Consider the following 23,680-nt stretch of genomic DNA (forward strand, 5'->3'; position numbering starts at 1 on the left):
TCTTGAATTCGTGGATTTGACAAATCTACCATACAAACGAATGGGAAATTCAATTTTCGTTAGGAAACAAATTTCATGGTTTACCGAACCCACGAAAATGAGTGCCCCACAAACAATGACACTTTTACTGTACGCTTGTCATCTTAATCCAACAAGCCACATGTAGATGTCAAGAATTACATTATTTTAGCCCGATACATAGCTTTATCTATTACACGAGTAGATTCATCCAATATTAGGAGAGGTAGACGATGGTATACATTATTTATTTCCAATTACTTACCATGATATCTTATTCAGAATTTTATCTGATTCTTAAAAAAGAACAGTTTTTTTTTTTTTAAAAGTACTCTTTTTTAATATGAAAAACCAACAGTCAGTTTGTATAAGTAACCTACCAAGATTGAAGATATTATTTTCAAACATAACATAAAGTTCAGTTTTTGTTTTGTTTTTCTTTGTTTTTTGTTTTTGTATGTTTGTTTTTTTTAATAATGAACAAAAATTATATCCACAATTAGAACCACTGGAGACTTGTAAGAATCACGTGTAAAAAATGGTATCACTAATTCGAGTCTTTTAGAGAGAATGGATTTAAATCGATTTCCAAGCCAGATGTCTTACTTTGTGGAGGAATTAACATTAACTTTTTCATGAGCTAAAGCTACATATCAAAATAAAAACTGTAATGAGAAATAAAATGATAATGGCACACTGCAGAAACGGGATTGCCTATGATAATGGAACGATTATAAACAATGACATTTGAAGACCATATTATACGGACTAAGTAGTTTTCAATTTGCAGATACTTACAACATAAAATCATATAATTACAATGTTCTTGTCTTTTTTAATTAAAAAAAATCCTTTTTCTGAAATTAGAAGATATGAAATAGAGAAAAATTGTACCCTGAAAATGACTACAAATATATCAAAAAATCATGCAAGAAATAATATTGTCATTCAAAAGTGTTGATTATGGTGATAAAATTGTATAATGCAAACGATAATAGTCGAATATTTAAAACTAGAATCACTCAACTGGCTCGATACAGCTCTTGAATGGTATACATTTCCTATTTATACCATATTCCATCCCCAATTGTCTTCATCTCCATCCCCCTTAGAATCCCTATTTCATTTTTCTTTTTTAAATATTCATATTATCGCATTGAAATTTATATTTTTAAATTCCACAACATTTAAACAATTTTTTGAATTTATAACATTTATCATACCAATGAATTCTTTTAAAACTAATTCCCACATCTTCCCAATTTAACATCCCCATCCCCATTCCACATTTCCCATATACTAAAGAATGGACAGTTTCCCCCATACAAGTACTGTAAGCCAATATCTAACTTTTATAAAAGTGGCTACATATTTTCTTGGATAAATTCCTAACAATCATATCAACTTCCATTGATTTTTTCCAGTAGCGTCTGACCCCAATGTTTAATTTTAGTAATGAGATATCACCAATCAAATCTGAGAACAATTTCCACAGGAAGGAGCGTGTTACAGAACACTTTTTCAGTTCATTGTTTAAACACCTAGACCTGAATGCGTAATCAAGGGAACCAAGGTTATAGCGGTTATCAAAAGAATGTAATCCAGGGACAAAGACCAGACATGGAAAACAGACAAAAAGTAACTAAAGTATGGACCAGGTGCACCGGTAGGGTAAGCGTCCTCTGCTTTTCTAGAAACACCCGCCGAGTTACTCATAAAAAGTCCGGGGTAAACGAGGAAAGGAAAACTATGACCCATTGAATAAATCAGTTTTCATGCTGCTGATGGATACACCATAACGATCCACGAGTTCATGATGACGACCATAAAACAGCTATAGTGATGGAATTCAATCTTGTAGCAACAAAACTCTGTTCCAGAGGCCTATTTGTTAGAGTTCTAGCGATATACAAAAAGCCTGTGTAGTTTCAAATTTCCAGTCGACGATGACTAAGCTAGTTACAAATGTAGAAGTCATTACAAACCGCGTCGCGGAAGTAGAGAAAAGCCTTGATTATATGAATGAAAAATATCAGAAAGCACGCCAAGAAAATACTGAAAGGAAAGCCGACATGGCAGAAAATAAATTTAATAACCGTGATATTAACGGCAGTATCAAGAGCCTACACGGCGAGTTAAAAGACTTACAGCGTCAGTTGTTATATCTTTACAACAGAATGATCTAAGCACGTGCTCGAGATTACATAGGTAATAAAATAATTAAGTTAATTGATATGTAAATGGACGTCAGGTGTACCTAGGCACGAGTCACAATTCACACATGTATATAAATTGCTAAATAAACATACACATTAACAAAAATTTTGTAAACCGGCACTACAATGAAAATTTGCATTATACTTAAGTACTGTTATAAAACAGTGCTGTTACAGAATCATTAGAGAATAGGGAAAATAGAGATATATTTTAAATTTTTATTTGATTTTAAATAATATTTAATATCTTTTCCATTTTTATTAAGATGTTAGATATATGTATTTCGTTTGTTTTCAGAATGCCAACAAGAACTTGACGTTGTGGACCTGCAGCGTACGTTGACAAAGGGTTCTATTCCTAAGGTCCTAGTCACACCTCCACGTGGTGTCAGCTGGTAAACAGCATATTCGTTTTCATTTTTTTATGAATTTTATGTTGGCTAACGTGACAGGGCAATTATTATTGTTATTTGTTTTCTGATGTTTTTATTCATTAAAACTTTATTTTGATTATAACTTGTTTTATCATGCTTATCTGATGTATTTGCCTGATTTATGTTGTATAATACATACTGATAAATATACTTAATAAATAAATAAATCAAACCTTTTGTTTTGTCATTTGCATGCAATTAATTACCAAGTACCAGTCCAACTGAAGACAACAAGTATATATATATAATGCCGCTAAACATTCAAAGAAAACTAAGAAAGACTTCAGCAACAGTTTATACATTGTACATTGATGAGTTATAAGAGTAAAAATATATACAGGGGCGTAGCTAGGCCTGTTTTAGTTGTACGCAAAATTACAGCGAGGGGTCTTGGGGGGGGGGGGGGGGGGTGTCAAGGCCCTAATGAGTCTGGCAAGGCAAAGCCCTGAGGGAAACTCTTGAATTTCAGCAATTTTGGAGCCAGTTTTTCAGAGCCTATTATTTGGTAGATATTAATTGGTTGTGCAGTTTTACATTTGACTTAGTTTATTTCACTATCTAATTTTGATAGACAAAAATCAGGGCGAAACCACCCAGAGCAAGTTTTAGGGCGAAACCACCCAGGGCGAACCGGTAGTAGGGCAAAACCACTCAGGTGCGAACCAGAATTAGGGCGAAACAACCCAAATTCGTTCTTTTGGGTAGATGCGATGTATCAAATCCCCGAAATTAGGATTGTTTAAAGATAATATGTCATCTATATAGCGGAAACAGAGATTGAAGGATCTAGCCAAACGATATTCTTTCTTTCTGATCAGATCAGCTATAAAATCAGTATAAATGTTGTCTACACATCAGATTGTTTTTAATCATTTCAATTTTCATATGATTATGAACATGATTACTGAGTTTCACTGAAATGCCAATGGTAGCATTGAAATGTTTAAGAAAATAATTAAAAATAGGGTGAGCAAGCTTCAAATGGAATTAAAGTCATGATAAATTCTTAAGCATTATCTCCAATTACAGTAACTTTCATCTCAAACCATTAAAGTGGCTAATGAGAAGTTGTGCATACAAACTTTTTAAGTATCAGTCCATATAAATTTCTGACATTACCAGTGGCAAAGGGATTCATGGCATAGAAAACCCACTAAACAAATGATGGTTTTTCAGTCTACATATGCTATATTTTTACATTACAATAATCATTTCTGTATTCATAAAACATTGTAATCAGTATTCACTAGAAAAGGAGTGCAGGTTAGGAGTCTCTACTACTCAGAAAAGAACAAATTGAATGCTACCATTAACTTATAGATACCCATCTTAACTACACTTATAAGGGACAGAAACATTGGCTTATAGAAAGCAGTTGAAACTCAAATTTCAAAGAACGAAGTGTCTTTCAGTCTTTTTATTCTCCCAAGATTTTCATTTTACAGCAATGTCAATATACATGTACATATTTGAGCACATTGAAAATGTTCCTGTAGATATACATGCACCAATTAAATAATGATAATTTCATAACTCTAATGTAGCTAAAATCCACATGATTTTGTGAGCTCTGAAGGTGACTTTCTGCAGGATTCAACAGACACTGTCTTTATTTTGTGTCAACATAACTACAATGTAATTTCACCATTCTAGTAGCTCCCATCCACTCAACTACATGACGATTTGTAGATTTCACATGATCAGGCTTTTGGTTTATTCTGTTCAATTCGAGATCACAGTCCTAGTTTCTTGGTGGCAGCAAATGCATGTAAATTACCCATCTGGCTCAGACCAGTCTGTATGTGGTTAATGTGAATCTCTACATTATTTTTAAAGGCACTGAAATTAAAAAAAAATATGTTGCATACATTGTATAAGCATGCACATCATTGAAATCAAAGCAAAGGTAACCATTGGAACAGTTTAGATTGGAGATCATGTATACCTCTGTATTTTACATGTACATTTTGCATTTGACTAAAGCACATGTTGTCTTCTTTTCATTCCACTGTTACCTAGACTATGTTAAGTTTCGAAATTTCTGCACTTTTGTCATATTTTTCTTCCTTTTTAAAGGCAGGTAAACTAAAATGGTCGATTCTCATCTAAACTTCACAAAAAATATGAGGCGGGTTGGAGGATTTTATTTTTAAATTTTTCATTTCTTACCAGGTATTTGCTATAACCTAATTTTCACTACAAGTATTTGAAGTACAGATGTGTTCTAAATCCATAGCCATATCAGTTTCAAAGAAGAAACATCATTTTAATCACCATGAAATGAACGATTTGTGTATCTTACCACATCAGTTTCAAAGAAGAAACATCATTTTAATCACCATGAAATGAACGATTTGTTATTCTAAATACAAGAAAGTGACACAAAAAAGTCCTGATTCTGAAGTTACTGTACCAATTTTTTAGGGGCAAAAGGGAATGAGAATCTACTTATTTATTAAATTTATGAATAATTGGTAAAATGCTACATCAGGGATCACCATAGATATAATTACAAAATCATTTTAAATTCAAGTACAAAGATATAGTAGGGCCATTTTTGCAATGTCTGAGATTTATTTTCCATTTCTATATACATGAAATATAAACTTAAAGGGCTGTTTAATCAACAACAGCACTCTGTTTCATGCTATCTCTTCTTTTTCAGCACTGTCAATTCTGAAATGGTATGTACAAAAATTAGGGAAAATTTTTAACAAATGTCATCTTCCTTTTCCACATATTTCATCCAGAAAAGCATCCTAATAATCCTTTTAAATATGGAAAATATTTTTGAGTTCATAAAATGAGTGTACAGGCATATTTTTCATTTTTTTTTATAAATGTCATAGTAAAACTACTCTTATCAATTGCCAATGATTCTTCATCACTTGTAGATATACTCTTAACTGGGCTAGCTCCTGTATTCATGATACCACTACTAGGACCAGCCATTTTGTTCATAATGCTAACACGAATTGGAGCCAGATACAAACTATTTCTAGATTTTGGATCCAACTTAGTACCAGATATGACTTTTTTTCTGGTATTTTGATAAGAATATTTCTTTGTCTGCAATCTTGATTGTAGGTTTGTCCAGTCAAAGGAAACATAATTTTTTGGCCTAATATGCCTTTCAAAGATGGACATACAAAAGGTAAAGGGACTATACTACCTGCCCCCTACCCCCCAATAGCCCAAACTGATAGTAACCTATGTAACTTTTGTTAACCTACTTGATACTATTGCCATCTAGTTTCCCTTTAATATCCTGTAAGGTGTCTTGTAAAGATCTGAACTCAAATGAGTTAAATTCTGTTTCTGAAAAGGTCTAAAATAGAAGAAAATTTACATCATTACAAACATTACATACAAAATATACATGCACATGTATCTTAGGCCACAAAAAATAATATGTCTGTTTCCTGCTACCATACCTATCCTAGATTTTTGTGCCAACCAGAAACATTTTATGGACATTTTTGTTCATGCAGTGTTCAAGTCTAGATTGTTTCCCAATTAACTCAAAGTAAAATGTTTTTGAAAAATAAAATAACTTCCCTACCTACCTACTTTTTTTCTTGCTGGAAGCAGGAAACAATACTTTTTTATTGACATTACTGAAAGAAGTAAATCAGACAACCATTCTAAAGAATTACATGTATCTTCTTCTGAACTTTGACACCAGCAGAATAATGGTTTCATTTAATACGGAAAGGCTGTTGAAAAAAGCTTCTGAGGTAGATAAACAACACTACTTGAACACAACAATGCATTCATTCCTTTGCAAAATGGTACCAAAACTAACTCTGGTCTTCTAGAAATAAGACCCAATTATCACAGGTAACTTGAAGATCATGTAAAAAGAATTGCTGTTCTTGCAAATTACTCCTACCAACTTTTATCAAATAATAGCGCAAGTCTCGTTATGTGTTTGCTATGCGATGCCGTAGTTTCATCAGAATGGTTCCTTGTCTATTATTCAAATGCAAGGAAACCTTATCATGAATATAGTGTTGAGTTCAGTATTGAAAGCAAAACATCTTTTTGAGTAAATGTACTGATAAACAAGAGACTCCAAGGAGTCTGAACTGCTCACCTGGTTAAATTTTTTGCCTTTCACGGCAATAAAAAGGACTCAATGAAGATTGCGGTAGGGCTTATCATAAGATCATTTCAACAATTGAATGTATCTTTTTCTCTATTATAGTTTTCAAGATATTGGCTGAAAACTGCTAAAAACATTATATTTCATCTTTCAAGGGCAATAACTCTTACAAGGAGTCACCTGACAACTTTTGATCTCAGAAGACTTTTGAAGGCTTTATCATAAAAATCATTTCATGATTTGAAAGAGTCTGGCTAAATCTAACAGTTTTGAGACATAAGAGAAACACTTCTGACTGACCCCTTTGTTCTATTTTTGGTAACAATGACAATGTTTTTCCACAGATCAAAAATACTCACATCATTTTTATGAAATATTCATACTATGTTTGGTTTTTATTGGTCTAGTAGTTTCAGAGAAGATTTTTGAAAGAAATAGCATTAAAAAGAGGGATTTAAAGTCTAAAAATAGCAAAATATCCAACATAGCATAACAGGATTGACCAAAGATAATATCTCATCATGCAAAACACTTATGCCTTGTCAGAATTTGGCTAGTCCTAAGGGTTTTGCAGATCTATGTGAAAAACTTCTGCCTGTCCCCTAAGTTCTGTTTTTGTATCAAAATTCCCCATACCAGTTCGATTTAATAATAAATTTTGTACCGAAATTCTTCACAATTTTTCCAAAAACTGAAGTTTTCTACAACATTTGAACTAACGAAAAAAATTTTAATATGGTGCTGTTGTTGTACTTCATTTAGTCCTTAACAAAAATGCAAATTGGTTTGTCTATTGTCATGTTAAGAATTTCAATATTGTAGGGACCAAAAATACCCCTAAGAGTACCAAGTCCTTGACACAGCCAAACAAACTCTGCTTTTACAAGTCCAACACCCTTTGCAGGAGTTTGAATGTGCTAGCTCATAGAAGCAACAGTCAGCAGGCAAGCTTGTCACACCATTCAGATATATTTTTATAGAATACAACCAGACTCGGTGCCGACAAGTCATTTCTTCATCTCTGATGCTGTATAATTCCAGAGAAGTAGTGACTACAAATTAAAAAAATTGGTACACCTCAGTCAGAGATTGAACCCATGACCTTCGGCTTTCGAAGACATAAATAGTTTTAATATGGCCTCTTCTGAGTTTCCAAGCCGGTCATAATAAAATGCCTGTGACTTTTTAACCACCAGGCTGTGATTAAATTTCACTAAGAGTTTACCATCATTTTACATTTTTATTTTTTTTCAACAGATTTTATGGGTGAAACCAATTCTCCTTCAGCCTATTCTTGATTTAATTTTTAATTCCACTCTCTATGGTAAAATTAGAATTTTAACATGCTTGCTAAATGTCACATACTGAAAATCTTTATTTAACCATCTCAAGTGAAGAAATAAATTAAACCACTCATTACTGAAAGAGGATCTATATTTCATCCCAACCACTGCACTAATAATCATTTTTTATCAGCATACCTGTACTTGTAGCATGAGTGACGTAAGACTAGATATGAGGTCAATGATTTTTTCATTCTTAGTTTTCTTGTTGTGGAACATGTTCTGAAATTAAAATATAAAATTCATTAATTCAAATTGGAAAAAAATAAACACTGGCACCTATCTGTATACAATCATTTGATCAATGTAGTGAATTTTGACTCTACTAAAAAGAAACTAAAAATATTATGAGCAAGCATAAAAAGAGTATACCTCTTGCTGATTAGTATTTTATTGGTCTGGTGAAACTGGACAATATAAATGACACAGGATGGAAATAACCACCCAAGAACACAATGGAGAGTAATCTGTTACTCCTGTACACAGAAGGAAGATGTATGGCCATGACCAAAACTAGCAGTACTTACAGTAAAAACTTCAAGAGCTTGCATACCAAATTTCAAATGATTCCCATGATATATATATAAGAGCAATTAATACGGTAAGAAAGCTAAATACCACTGTCACATTATAAAGAGAGAGTAAAAATATCAGGGATAAGAATTTTTTTTAATGAATTACACACCTGGCTAATTCTGTCCACCATTTCTTCAGCCTGCTCATCACATCTGTTTCGGATTTCTGATGGCTGGTCAAAGGGAGCTAACCCTTGTTCTGGAGCCAGCTAAAATAAAAAGATCACTTAGTAAGACCTTTCAGTAATCAACTGCAAAGTTATCTTTAGCATTAGAAAAAAAAAACGATCAAGCAATAGAAGAGAAAACTATTTTTTGACATTTTCTTCCATGAGACATTTTTTTGTTATCATTAGGTGATTAAGTAAAATATATTGTATTGTAATGTCATTAAAGCAAGATAAAGTTTCAATTTTATAGCCCTCACTGAGCCTCACATGCTAAATCTGTGTAGAGATGTAGTTTGTAATTGTGTGCCAGGTAAGTTTCTAAACATGTTATGCAGAAAGATAACTTAAACCATGCCTATCTTGTAATATACGCTTTATTCATCAACTGACATTTTTACCAATACTTCTCAAGATTCTTACCTCCTGACAGTAATTCTGAACTGTCGACAATAACTCATTCAATTCTTTGTTGACAGTTTCTAGTTCTAAAACAATATTGGCATACTTCTGTTGAAAGTCATGTGACAATGGCTGCTGGAAAGAATTCTTAGATAAAAGAGAAATAAAACACTGATATTACCATGGAAACAAATATAAGCTGTTCAACCAATCTGTCATATGAACATCATCAAAAAAGGATATATAAAAAATGTAGAATAACTTAAAAGTGTGGATAGTTTTGTCTTGAAATGAACAAAACACAGATCTATTAAAGGAGGTAGACCAAAGGTAAGGGACATAACTCTTGAAATTAGTGACATTTTCAATTTCACCAAAGCCTATCAAGCTTTCATTTGAAACCAGTCAAATCAATCAAAGTTACTTTGATGCTTCAATGAGACTGATGTAAAGTGTTAAATACAAACGTTTCAATGATATGTAAGAGTTGTGTTCCTTACCCTAGGCCTACCTCCTTAAATACCATTAACACATAGTGCAGACCTGATAAAACCCTGTTTTAATATACATGTAGAAACAATTAAGGTCTGCTTAGTATCACCATGAGAATGAAACAGAAATTTAGAATTAATTGGACATCTAGAAAAGAAATACAGAAAGATTATAATTTATGCTCTGTGCTTGTTAATTTTGAATGGAAAGATGGCAAAACATAAAAAAAAGAAAAAAACTATGACAAATGAAGTTCTAAGACATGATTTTGTCCTCTGTAAAAAAAGTAAGATATAAGAAAAAAAAATAAAAATAAAAATAAAGGATGTAAAATCTAGAAAAACACAGTTTCCTGCCTATTTAGCTATATACAAAAATCTGTAACTTTTGATCCTGATATTTCAGATAAAAATAGGAGGAAACTTATGTCTCTAGTTGTGTTTAAAAGACTTTTTAAAAAAGGGTAAATTTAATAAATCAGGAATTGCCCTGTTCCTTCATACTCATCTATTTTCTTTTTAATTTGTATATGTATACCTTTAATAGTACATGTCAAATGATTGATGTTATCCCTAATTTTAAACTTCACTCTGTGTATAACTCTAGTTTCACACAACACTACCTTAGTTCTTTTTTTTTTTTTTTTTAAATTTAGACCTACCATTTTCTCAGCTTGAGTATTCATTTCTTTGAGCTCTTGTATCCACTGTTTCTTTATACTCAACAACTTTGACAATTTTGTCTTAAAAAATATACCCAACATTTAATTAGATAACAATTTACCTGTTCTTAGGATACCAATAAACAAAACAGAAATTGTCCAACTCAGAAGTAATTATGTACCAGTCCACAAACAATTCAGACCCTACCAATGGTATAGTGATTCATAGTGTAGAAAAACCCACCAAACAAACAATGCTTTTTCAGTCTACATATGCTATATTTTCACACAACAACAACCTTTTCTGCATTCAGATTTGCACTTTTAAGAAAATCATATATTTATCGCCTACTAAAAGCAACCAAATCAAGCCAAATCAAGAACGATAACTCTTGCAAAGTGCTAATTTCATGTACAGTCCTTGAACCGATCTGTGCAACAATTTAATGGATCAATGACCGATGACCGGTGACCGATCTGATCACAGTTTTGTTATGTAAAATGACGTGTTTTAAATTAAAGAAATGTAAAATAAAAGTATAAATTAATGTTTATATCTATTACATTATGTAAATATGTGTAAAATTAATAAAGAAAACAACAAAAACTGTAAAATACATTGACCGCTATGTGGTCACGTGATGGGATCACCAGTTAAATGGATCGGTTTGACGGATTGATGACTGACCGGAAACTGATCGGTGATCGATGACCGATCGCAATTTTTTAATATAAAAATCTACTCAGGATAACATCCCCAGTATTCATGCAATAACCGTATATTATCACCCCTTCTCCTTTATCTTGACATAAGACTTACAACATGGACAAGAAATTTGATAGGAAAACCTCCATAAGTTCCTCCTTCTAAACTCATTAATCTGCCTTTAAATGGTGAGCCACTCAGTAATGGATCATTATCCTGAAACATAAGGATACCATTCATTTTAGATGTATTAGTATCAATACAAAATGCTTTTTATCAGTAATCTGCACTTCTTCTTTTGATCTTCTTGACTGATATTTTTTTTATCTCCTAGGCATGACAAAATATTCAAAAATATCTGTTGAAACATTGGGATAGATTGTGATGTCACCAGATCTTCTTCAGATTTTCAAATGAAAATGATGTCACGCCCATTGTTAATTGCACATAAAAATGACAGTAATACAATAATTAGATTATCGATAAACAGAATAATATTTGCTGTCGCTTGATACTGCCACTATCATGTGGAATATCTCAACTTATGCTTGGATGCTTGTTGAGATGCTTGAAAGTAACTATAATTCTATATTTATCTCTGTCCATGGAATTCGCCTACACACATGTAAACTGTTCAGGATGTTTAATTGAGCAACTTGGAAATAAATGTTAACTAACTTTAATATTAAATTTTAAAATTATTTTTATATAGTGTAATTTGTAATGATTAAGTTGCCTGATATTCTTTACTCAATGAAAAATTAAGATTTCCAAATTTTGTTATCTAAAGCAGAGAAATAATTTTAACCCCTCCAATCCACCAAAGGGAGAATCTAATATAATACTTTTAAACAAATCATAAGCTACTCACCAAATCAGGGTTAGGTGAGCCAAGACTAGGAACAAATTTAGGTGGTGAGAAAAATGGGTTCTGTACACGAGGTCTGTGTTTCTGTTGGAAAGCTGACAGCGGTATGGTTTCATCTGGTTCATTACTCTGGAAATAGAAAATTGTTAAGGACATTACACAAAATATAAATGTGAAACACAAACCATCCAGGCCTTTCATTAAAAGGCGGTACAAGGTATTTTTACCAGTAAAGCTATTGAAAGGTACCTCCAGAATTTAAAATTTCACATTAGGTTTAAAAGAGAAAATGATTAAAAGTTCCTCCTACAAAACCAATAGTCTCTGCACTGCAAAAATAAAAGAAATCCCTAACCATCATTCATGACGTGTTACACAGGCAAATATTTTTCAAGCGAAATTCATGCTAATCGAGCTTCACATGAAATTCATGTGAAATTCACATGAAATTAACATGATTTTCATGTGAAATTCACCAAACACTAATTTCATGTGAAGGCTCCATTCACTCAAATTTCATGTGAACTCTGTCAATTAGTTTATTTGCTCATTTCAGGTGAAAATCATGTGAAATAATTTTGCCTGTGTAAATGGTGGAGTCTTTATACATGTGTTGTGGTGATTAAGTGTCTTCTTTGCTACTTAACCATTGAATAAAGTAACTGGTTACAGTCTGGTTACAAATTTAAAATCACATCAAGACAATCAATGAATAAAACAATAATTCACAAAAATCACATACAAACAACCAATGAATAAAATAATAATTCACAAAAATCAAAAATAGGGCATTACCAAGCCAAGGAATGGTGAAAAAAAGGGGATGGGAAAATGTTCAAAGTGGCTTTAATACTCAAAAACTATTGTTTGGATTTTGCGTAAAATTGAATATGACATGTATTTCATGGTACTAAACAACTGTGTGAGATTTCAGAACAATTCATTGATCCATCTCAAGTTATCGTCTGGAAATTGTCAGAGGACAGACAGACAGACGGACATGCAACCATTCAGAGGGTATCACAAGTTACTTCACCACTTAGTGTGGTAAAGCATAAAAAGTATTCAAAAGTGAAATATCCATTGGTTAATAAGTAGTCAGTTTACTTCAAAAATTAAAATTTTTGTCCCATTTTTTTTTCACACAGGAGATGTATTAAAATGTACATGAACATAATATTGTAATTTAAGAAGTTCATTACCAAAACATTGCAATTTGTTATGGCCCTACACAGGCAAATGTGCCACACATGAGAATCATATGGTTTGCATATGATTAACATATGAATTGAGCACCATATGATAATCATATGTTTCAGTTAACATATGATAATCGCATGGTTATCATATGACAATCAAATGTTTTTCACAAACATATGATTATCATATGTTTTCAAGCCCATGTTATCATATGAGAATCATATGATTATCATATAACTACCACATGATTAATATCATATGATTTTCATATGATTATCATATGATTATCATATGAAGCACATTTGGCTGTGTAGGATCAGGATTCCTAATAAAAAAAAGAAAGAAATTAAACATGAAACTGATAAAGGCCATTAAGTGTTACCATACCAAAACTTCATAATCTGGTATAGAATGTGTTCCTATACCAGGCCTGTCAAATGTGATTCTGTAGGAGTTTGAGACTGTGTCTAAGGCATCTACAACACCAGTAAATAGTCCATCCTGGGGTTTCCTCAAACGAGCTGAAAAAAAAAGATCAAAATAAGTCAATCCTGTTGTTGTTTTTCCAGCAGTTTTATTTTCCAGAAAGAGTTGCACTTCTTGTCATTAAAGCATTAAAAAAAAACAAAACTGAGATATTATGTTTCCTCTTTAAAAAGTGTTTGGCAACAATTGAGATCCAATGTAAGTTACGTTTACAAAGCTGACTCCTTGTATTAAAAAAAAAAAAAAATATTCAGTCAAACTTCACTCCTTCAAACATGAGTAGCTTGAACAACAGAATTTTTCAGAACACAAATTAAAGAACCAAAAATTTTCTTCCAATGTTAATAACCTTTGATTTCTTGTTTTATTTTTTTCAATTTCTCGAACACTTGAATTCACTAGTTCGTCCGCAAGGTAAAAAATCATAAAGAATAACCCTTACTAACCTTAACTTGTCTGCTTGGATACAAAACTGAAGCTGTATCATTAATCAAAGTGTTATTTAAGGTAATCCTGGGTGATATTTATGTCATCACTAATTACAATTTCTAGAACTCCTGATTACTTGAACAAATTTCAATGGTCCCTCAGAGTTCAAGCTACCAAGGTTTGACAGTTTAAATAAAAATCTTCTAAAATGGGTAACAAACAGTTGGATAAAGCATAATATACCCCACTAGTACTTTCTCTTTGAACTCAACATAAATATAGAATATATGAACAGCAAGATGGAACTTGCTTCCTTCCATGAGATAAAACATTGAGGTTCATTTCTTATCATGCTGACTTAAGGTGGTAGGCCTAAGGTTACGGGACACAACTCTTACAAATCATTGGAATGTTTGTATTCAGCATTTTACATCAATCTCATGTAAGCATCAAAGTAACTTGGACTGATTTCCTTCTGTTTCAAAGAAAAACGTGAAAGGCTTTGGTGAAATTAAATATGATACAAACATATACTGACTTCAAGAATTATGTCCATTACCCTAGGGCTACCTCATTAAATAACTGATCATCAGTAATATTCAACTTTTATGAGTTAAAAAAACATCTTTGCTCTGTGATTCTTTGGAAAATGTGACTGCTTGAGATTTAATATCTATCTGCCACAGCAAATATTCTAATGAAGTTGTCTACTTCGGACATTTTGCATATTTTTATTTTAGTTCAAATTTAAAAAGTTTTACTGAATTACAAACCTGTGACTTTAGTACCGATGACCAAATGCATTGGGATTTCATTTGGGAGATCTTTGAAGTTACTTCTTAATTCTGACAGTTTTCTTTGCTGTAACAGTCTGATTTTATTTCTTCTGGTCTCAAGAGCATTTCTCTCCTCCTCGAAAAATGCTGGGGAGCACCTATTAAAATTTAAAATACAGATAAGTCCAACAAAATTGTTTCTCATTTTTCAGGGCCTTTGATGTCACTAGTGCAGCTGTTGGGGTCTTATTTCCAATTGACATAAGCAATAAACTAAACAGAAAAAAGCACCATCCTCATCATTTTTCTAATTGTGAACATTGTTAAAAGCAGACTAAACACTTGATATCTTATTTGGGGGGCAATGAAATAAATAACAAAAAGTATCTCAACCAAAAAAGAGACTTACTATCTTACATAAGGGCTGTAAACAAATTTCATTGGGGTTTCCTGCATAGAACTGATGTGGGGATTTTTTATCCATTGGAAAACATGACCGCTGTTACTAAATATAGAACATTGGGGTCAGGCATTAGTTTTTCACCTGTATATATATAAGTCCAGCGCCCTAGACCACTCGGCCAGCTAGGCTATATAAAAATATAGCTTTCGCTGGCCGGGTGATTCCTCCTCGTAGGATTAATCTAGGGGTGTAACTTAGTACACGATGTACGGTAGTACGGGACAGTTCATCTAGATGTCTAGGGCGCTGGACTTAGTGCAGGCGGTGTTGCCATAGATGTCACAGCGGTACGAGTTCGAGTCCCGCGGAGGGAACGACAAAAAATTGCTTCGCAAATTTGACAGTTCTAACATCGTTGGGAATTTTTCAGACTCTTCTATAAGTTTACGTTATCTTCCCTGTATCAATTTGATCCGATGGAGCAGTGTAGAGAATAGAGTCGTCACATTATGAGACATTGTATAATATTGATTTGTTGTGACATGCATCATTAATTTGATCCTCTATCCTACATAATAACACCTAGATGAACTGTCCTGTACTACCATACATCGTGTACTAAGTTACACCCCTAGATTAATCCTACGAGGAGGAATCACCCAGCCAGAGAAAGCTACATTTTTATATAGCCTAGTTGGCCGAGTGCTCTAGGGCGCTGGACTTAGTGCAGCCATAGATGTCGCAGCGGTACGAGTTCGAGTTCCGCGGAGGGAACGACAAAAAATTACTTCGCAAATTTGACAGATTTTTCAGACCCTTATATATATATATATTTACCTTCTAGGTTTCCCCATCAGTCTTCTAATCTTACACCATTCTACTTTCTTTAATTTCTTGGTCTTCATCTGTGGGAAAGTTTCTTTGAGACAGATACAGAAATCATTTTCTCCTAAAAATAATGGTCTGGAAAAACAAAGATCTGTCAGTACAATAACCATGGCAAGCTTAACAACTATACGAACAGCTTTTAACATTTTAACTTTTTTGATAAGAACTTGATTATGTACTCGTGTACAATATATTACTCCAGTATTCTCCCTAGGCACTTAAAGCGCTGAGCTGTACAGCGCTATCGAGTTTAAGCACTGTGCTATCTTGCTACCAGCGCTGTGCTATAAAGATTAATATGAGGTGCGAATATGAATATTTAAAATGAAGTGGCACACTGCGACACAGGACCTATCGATGTCGTGTCATGCATGCTGAATACAGCGATATCCGAAAATCCTGGGGAAAACACTGTACCCTGTAACGTTTACTTATTTGATGAGTATGATACATGTTATATACTACATCAATGTTTTAGTTTACATTTAGGTACAGTAACCTATTTCATTTCAGCTGAATATCATAACTTTAAAGTTTAAGCACTAACTAGAGCTCAACTAAAACAAAAATGTGCAGTCTTTTAAGAAGTAGTCCAAACCCTGAAATGTGAGTCTGCTAAATAACCTTCTACAGGCCAATAGAGGTTCCACAGACCCAATTTAGCATGGCACTGCATTGTGCTGCTAGTATCATGAATTTAACAATGTGTCCCCATTTGGCTTAACCCAGCTTTCAGTTTAGGTTTGTTTGCTGTTCACCAACCGATCCAATTTGAAGGGCCAGACCGAAATTATTTTATTGCCATATCTCCAGCACATTTTTTTTGTGGGCCTAGTTCAGGGCTCTGACACTCTGTTCCTAGTTTCCCGATCTGTGTCATGAGAATCCTCAGAAAATTAGGTACTTGTTCTTTGTTTAAAACGTTGTCTGGACTAAGTCGTTGTGATTTGAATATATATGTGCCTTGACCCAACAAGGCTAAGAAATACAGGGACACTTCAAAAATTGTGCTAGTTGTTGTGAAAAGATTTACATTTTCCCAAATAATTGGGCATGGAAAGATGTGTTTGAAGACATTACTGACCCCGATGATTTGACCCTTGATAAATTAGATGTGATAACAGTGTCCGTCTCCAGTCAAATCAGCTAACAGTATTTTATTTTACATTTTGTTCTTTTCAGTTTTTACACAGATAAAACTATTTCCTTACCGACCAACCTGAGCTTCAATTCATTGTGTAGGGAACAGCAAACAAACATATTTTTATGTTAGGCCTTGGATTTATTTTACCATTTTTTTCACATGGTGTGCAATTAAACATATACCCCTGTGGTGTTGGCACACATTTATGACACTTTTACAACATCACATCAGGGTAAATGCTGTTTATTGCAGGTTTAAGAAAAGAAATTGCCCTCCTGTATAATAGGTGGGGTGTCCAAAATAATCTTTTGTAACATTTCAGCACCCTCAAATTACATGAAGTACATATACCATGCCTTCACAAATTTCTGGGGAAAACACTAGACCAACAACCACTACATAAACTGATAATGAAAATCTGTACAAAAAGGTTATTAATCATAAAGAAGTAAAAAATCATATTAACTTACATGTCTAAATTTGAATAGAACCATTCATAGCAGACCCATTTGTGTGCTTTCGGTAACTTGAGAAAGTTTCTCAATCTAACACCAATGGACTGAGCTATTTTACGATCAGCTGTACTGAGACCACTTCTTGTCTGAAATTATACACAAAAACATTTTCTACATGTCTATTGAAAAAGGCCAACCTTATTGATGAAGAATTTTTAGCAAAATGCTTCATGTAGCAGACATTGCGAAGCCAACAAAAAATGTGGAAATTGATGAAATTGGGAGTAAACATTCAGTAGACAAAAAAAGAAATGTAACTGTAAAATCTGGATGTGAAAAAACCAGAATTCAGTTCCCTCATCTTTATACTCATGTTTTTTTTTTTAAAAGAAACATGCTTAATCTCAGGTTGAATGGCATGTATCCAAACCCATTTGCAATTTTTCTGCAATATACATCTTTTCCCCTGAATGTCACTTAAATATATGATCAGCTTACCCAGCCTTTGGGAAGAGTTTCATAAAAATTCATTTAACCAATTACAAGGAACTGCCTTTAAAAGGTACACAAAAGGACAGACACAAACAAACAGACCGACAGACAAGGGAATCTCTGTAATCCCAAATTCTGTCAATGGCATAACAAAATACAGTTAAAGAGGGGAAGACCCCAGGGTTCTCACTCCTCCCAAAAAATTGCAAGTCCTAAGACTCCCTTGCCACAAAAATGACAAGTCCTGAAAGAAATTCAGAGGGTCCCAAGAAAAATGAAGAGTTTGTACTGCCAACAGTGGGGAACATTTTTTTTTAGCGTCTTGGCACCAAGTACAGATAACAAATGTTTGTTCACCTTCTTCAAATTTCTCCAACCACAGAAACATTTTCAGCCACTGCATATGCAATATTTAATTTTCTTTGATGTACAGACTGTACAAGAACTAAATTCTTTCTCTGCGTTGTCCAAACGAGGACAATACAGCGACCTTGTTCAGTCGTCTTCAGCTGGCTGTTTTTGACCACTGAAAAAAGCTTTGAGCTTCCCCGAGACATTTCTGATTTAAAGTACGTTTCAAATATACCATATATATCCTTATTTTAATTTCAAATATACCCTATATATATCCTTATTTTAATGATTAGTTGTTTTAAATGACTTCGATCTTTAATGGATGCCGACCGATGTTCTTAGTCCCCAAGAACCCTGGACCCTTTGGGTGATTTTTATGTTCAAACTTTGTAGAGAGCAAACCAAATACAGTTGAAGGGGGCAGTTGTCTTACACTGGCAGTTCTTGCTTGTTTCCTTGGTGATTTGGCAGGCGAGTATGTTGTATCTTCATCATCATTATAAAATCGCTGGTTCTTCTTTCTTATTCTTGGAGGCTGAAATACATTTTGTAATACAATATTTATGTTGAGAATTAGGCAAGAGATGTAGGGGTTTCTACTTTTCTTCACTACCATGTTCATTTGTACATGTATTCCAAATTTCTTACAAGTAATCTTATAATTGTTTAAAGTAATCATGTAACATTGACCTAAAGCTTTAATACTGGGGTATAGAGAAGAAAAAACAGTTAAACATGTATGTGTATGATACATGTATATTTCCTCTATAAACCTTTTTCAATTCACAACTTTGACTTCGTTTTTTAAAAAACTTTGAGCAAAGGGAAGAAACTCTCCAACGCGATAAACTGGTTTACTGTCCGATTGGAGCAATGGACAGTAGTAGACTTCAAATTCAAATATTTGACTCATCGAAACTACATTTGTACCGTAAGTATTTGGATACTTATAAACGATTAATTACAAACCATTTAGCTAACTTACCAAAGTGAAAATAGTTTTAAGTTTCAAAGAAAATTTGTATTGTTCTTTCTTTTCCAAATGAGACAGCCAACTACAAGCAGGTTGCTGTGTGTTTGTGGGTTATGTTCCTTTGAAAAACTCAGTTGTTTTTCTTTGCTATACATGTATATTTATTCTGAACTTTCTTTATAGACTTCCGACAATGATATCCCTCATCACTACTAGATCATTTTTTTCTACTTTTCTTTGTAAAAGTGGTAAAGTAATAATATGTATTTACAACATAGAAATTACATGCACAGATGTATGTACATGTACAGTACATGTATAATATCTGTTGTTAATTATCAGGAAACTGTTTGCAGTATAAACATGATAAAATGTACAATGCATGTTTGCATCTTTAAATATCAGGCTTACGACAGCTCCTATCTCCATGCCCAAGAGTAATCAAGGGAACCAAGGTTATAGCTGTAATCAAAAGAATGTAATCCAGGGACAAAGACAAGACATGGAAAACAGACATATACAACAAAGGTCATAAAGTAACTAAAGTCATACAAAGTAACAAAAGCAAATGAGCAACTGGGACTCAACTGAAAACTGGGAGCATGGACCAGGTGCACTGGTAGGGTAAGCGTCCTCTGCTTTTCTAGAAACACCCCCCCCATAAAACAGCCTACTACATTTCTACTTACTCTTTTCATAGGAGATCTGTAGGATGTTCCTGAAATACAATCAAAGGTACATGTACATGTAATTAAATTCTACATGCATTTGAATCAGAAGATTAAAGAAACTAAAACAAAACAATAAATCAGAACAAACCAGGAAGTTTTATTCTCCGACTAATTACCAGTTCATAGAAATATGAGGTTGAAGCGAAGACAGCTACATACGGGTGCATATTAACAATATTCATGAATAAGTACGTACAAAAATACAAAAGAAAAAAATAGTGGTTTACTCCTTACAGCAGTTACTAACATCAGGGATGTCAGATGTATTTCAGGTAGCAGGAAAAAGAAAAAGTAGCAGGTAAACTGATGAAAATGTTGCAAGAGTTCACCCATATTTGAAAATAGGAAAAAAGATACTGTATGCAATTAGCCATCAAATTTTGACTATTGATGGCTTCTATTGACATACCTGAACATCCCTGTAAGGGGTAGTTTTGCCAGATCCCTAAGGATAGTCAAGACCGAAGAAATACCCCAATCATTAAGGCAAAGCCTTACATTAAATTATCATAAGGCATATACATGGACGATACTGGTCAAGGAGTAGTTCTCACCAGCAAGTAATTCTCTCCAACAAAGTTTTTGTCATCTACTGTGAAAACAATTCATGCCCAACAGTTCAGAAAAAATATAATAAAGTGCTGTTATTATCCTCTAAAAATGAGCTATTATACAGCCAATGATTTTTGTTCCTTGTTTTAAAAGCAGCACCAACCTTTATTTTTGGGAAATTTTTGCCATATTTTCAAGACATTGGGAAATTAAGGAGGATATATGGTATGGGGGACAGAAATGTGTCATGCCAATCCGGAACTAAAAACCGATATTGAACTGACAAATATTCATTAGGTTACAACTAGTCGAAAAAAACATTCCCATGAAGTGAGCAATTAAAGTACCGGGTCGAGAAATCACGCCTCAAGGAACATTTCACTTCTTTACATGGTTTTAAAAAAATTATGCCTGACAATATGGAATTTTCCTCCCTTTGGGCAAAATATTTTTCAACATTTTCAGAAAAGTCTCCATGGGAAACAGCCGATTTTCGGCAGCTATAAAAGGGTAACAAAATCACTGACAACAATTTTTATTGAGGAATAAAATTTTGTAGAACAGATTGGCGAGAACTGCTTCGGTCTTGGTAACGTCGAGATCATGACAAAACCACAATCAATCAATTAGTTACATGTATTAAGGACTTCATATCCTAATATTTACTTGCTGCATGAACACTGTATTCTTCCTCGAAAGCTCATTTACCAAAAATTATTCGGTGTTATTAAATACAGTTGACATTATATAGCTAGCACAGCTCAATCTGAAGCAAAGTCTCAGGGAAAGGTGCGAGTTTTACTGCAACATGCATGTATAAGTTAGAATAATGAGAACAAAATCCATCATCTGAAAGCAATATGTCCCAGAGAGAATGTAAAATAGCAATAAGTATCCCCAATAATCATTTTTAGAACTAAAATAATTTCTTGATCGTCTAAACTTAACTTCTAACTTAAAAAGCAAAAGGGGATTGGAAGTGCGTACAATGTTTACATCATTGCTATAAATATCATCCCTTTTACCTTCATCCCAATCTAAACAATATTGAACACCTGCATAGTGATACGCGGCTCCAAGGAGATAAATATAGAGTATATATAAATCCTTGGTGCCCCGTGCAGGTCTGGGTGTTAAAAGAATAGGCCTGCAGCAGCGCTAAGCTTGTCATAAAAGGTGACTGAATAGTGCTCAGGAAACTAGCCGGGGGCTAGGCGCTCTGCCCACAGAGCAACTGGAATGTGTGCCCCAGGTAGTGGAATGGGGTACCCCTGGCTTGTTGCATGCTGGGGTTGTCAGGCTATAATACGGAAAACCTGACCGCAAACCATAGTGGTGCACCGTGTTGGGAAAAATGCCACGTTTCTCGCACATTAAAGAACCCTGCTGTGGTAGTCAATAGGAGTAGGAACCTTTGTGCTCCGCCACAGGGAGCTAAATTGCCCGACCCTACACATCCCTCCCTTTTATCTTGTGGCAATTGAAATTTGTTGACCCTATTGTCCTTGTGTCCCTTCCCTTTTTTTCATTTCATCATCATCATCATTTCATGTTCATGTTATCATCCATTTCATGTTCATCGCCTGAATATAGCTGAAATATTGCTGCTTGGGCATTACCCCCAACAATCCATCAATCATAAATCCTTGGTGGCTCAAAACAAACACATATATATTTTGATTACAATTTAGATACACTGATGATTTTATTTCAAATAAATATGAATAGTCCAGTCATGGTGAAATTCATCAGACTGTCGGACATGATCGGTACTTTCACTTTCAGCCGCCGGTTTGGTAAAATTTGAGTGATTTTCAGACCAGATGTCTGGTACGTTTTTTTCATTAGAACTTCCTGTTATAAGATGGTGTCCCAATCGAGGCAAATTTAAATTGTTTTTTGTCGGTCCAGCAGATTTTGTTTGGTTGCCAGACCAAATGTCCGACAGGTTGAAAAATGATTTTGCCAGGTCTGTAGTCAATTATTTACAAGTACTGATTACTAGTAAAAATGCTGTGCCCGCTCATAGGTAATGCTTCATATTATATACCCCCTGCATTTATTTTTTCTTGGAAAGCATAACCCAAAATTTAAGCGTTATTGAATACAGTTGACATTTTATAGGTGCAGTACTTTCATACAGACATCGTTTTGTTTGGAAATGTTTTCTTTGATTTCATCGCTATCCACGTAATTATTTCGATTAAAAAATGTTGTAAAGCTTTATATTTTATCCAAATTTCTGGCATTTTGAACACTGTTTTGTGTGTTTCTACACTGAGACATTTTGAGTCAAATTTTTAAATTTTGTTCCATCTTCAACTCACTGTCTTCGTCCGCCATGTTTAGGTCGCGCCTCTATTTGAATTTGAAAAGGGGATGTAACCCATATTTTCCCGCGTAAATAATGATTTAGATTACTTTTTACCTAGCACGCGTGAATGTTTGGGAATGTGATTTAACGTTTTACGATAGATGAAATATTATAAGTAAGTAATGTAATATTATTTAGAGTCGGCACGTATGTACAAATAACAATTAACCCGAGCTCAATTAAATTCTTCAACCGACATCCGATATTACAATTTAGACAAGAATATATAAAGAAGGGAAAATAAATAATTAAGAAATAATCATAGAAAAAAAGAGAATGAGTCGGATCCAGAATGCGGGAGAACTGGATGTGTAATATAGATTGCCAACCGGTGGGTGGCCTGTAGAGGCTAGTGGATTCATGCGGGGTCTGCAAAATGAGGCTTATCCAAAAGGGAGAACCGGTTGCCCTATCAAAAGGGTGCATTTTTATTTAA

The 23,680-nt window shown here is 33.7% G+C and overlaps 1 protein-coding gene across 1 annotated transcript; it reads right to left on the minus strand.

Annotated features, from left to right (window-relative positions):
- Nucleotides 1-4,070: 4,070 nt before the first annotated feature.
- Nucleotides 4,071-23,249, minus strand: LOC148610540 (protein lin-9 homolog). Its single transcript, XM_088595671.1, has 15 exons — nucleotides 23,198-23,249; nucleotides 20,277-20,305; nucleotides 19,048-19,149; nucleotides 17,784-17,914; nucleotides 16,119-16,244; nucleotides 14,876-15,036; nucleotides 13,575-13,708; nucleotides 11,991-12,116; nucleotides 11,234-11,335; nucleotides 10,414-10,494; nucleotides 9,282-9,407; nucleotides 8,802-8,900; nucleotides 8,255-8,338; nucleotides 5,902-5,996; nucleotides 4,071-4,507 (listed from the first exon to the last, which is right to left on the minus strand). Exons 1-15 carry the CDS (start codon nucleotides 23,211-23,213, stop codon nucleotides 4,402-4,404), a joined length of 1,518 nt encoding a protein of 505 aa, XP_088451797.1. The 5' UTR covers nucleotides 23,214-23,249; the 3' UTR covers nucleotides 4,071-4,401.
- Nucleotides 23,250-23,680: the final 431 nt, after the last annotated feature.

This window comes from Perna viridis, chromosome 8, assembly GCF_037379345.1.
Source record: "Perna viridis isolate PV_CMFRI_1.1 ecotype Kerala chromosome 8, ASM3737934v1, whole genome shotgun sequence".
Lineage (NCBI taxonomy): Eukaryota > Metazoa > Mollusca > Bivalvia > Mytilida > Mytilidae > Perna > Perna viridis.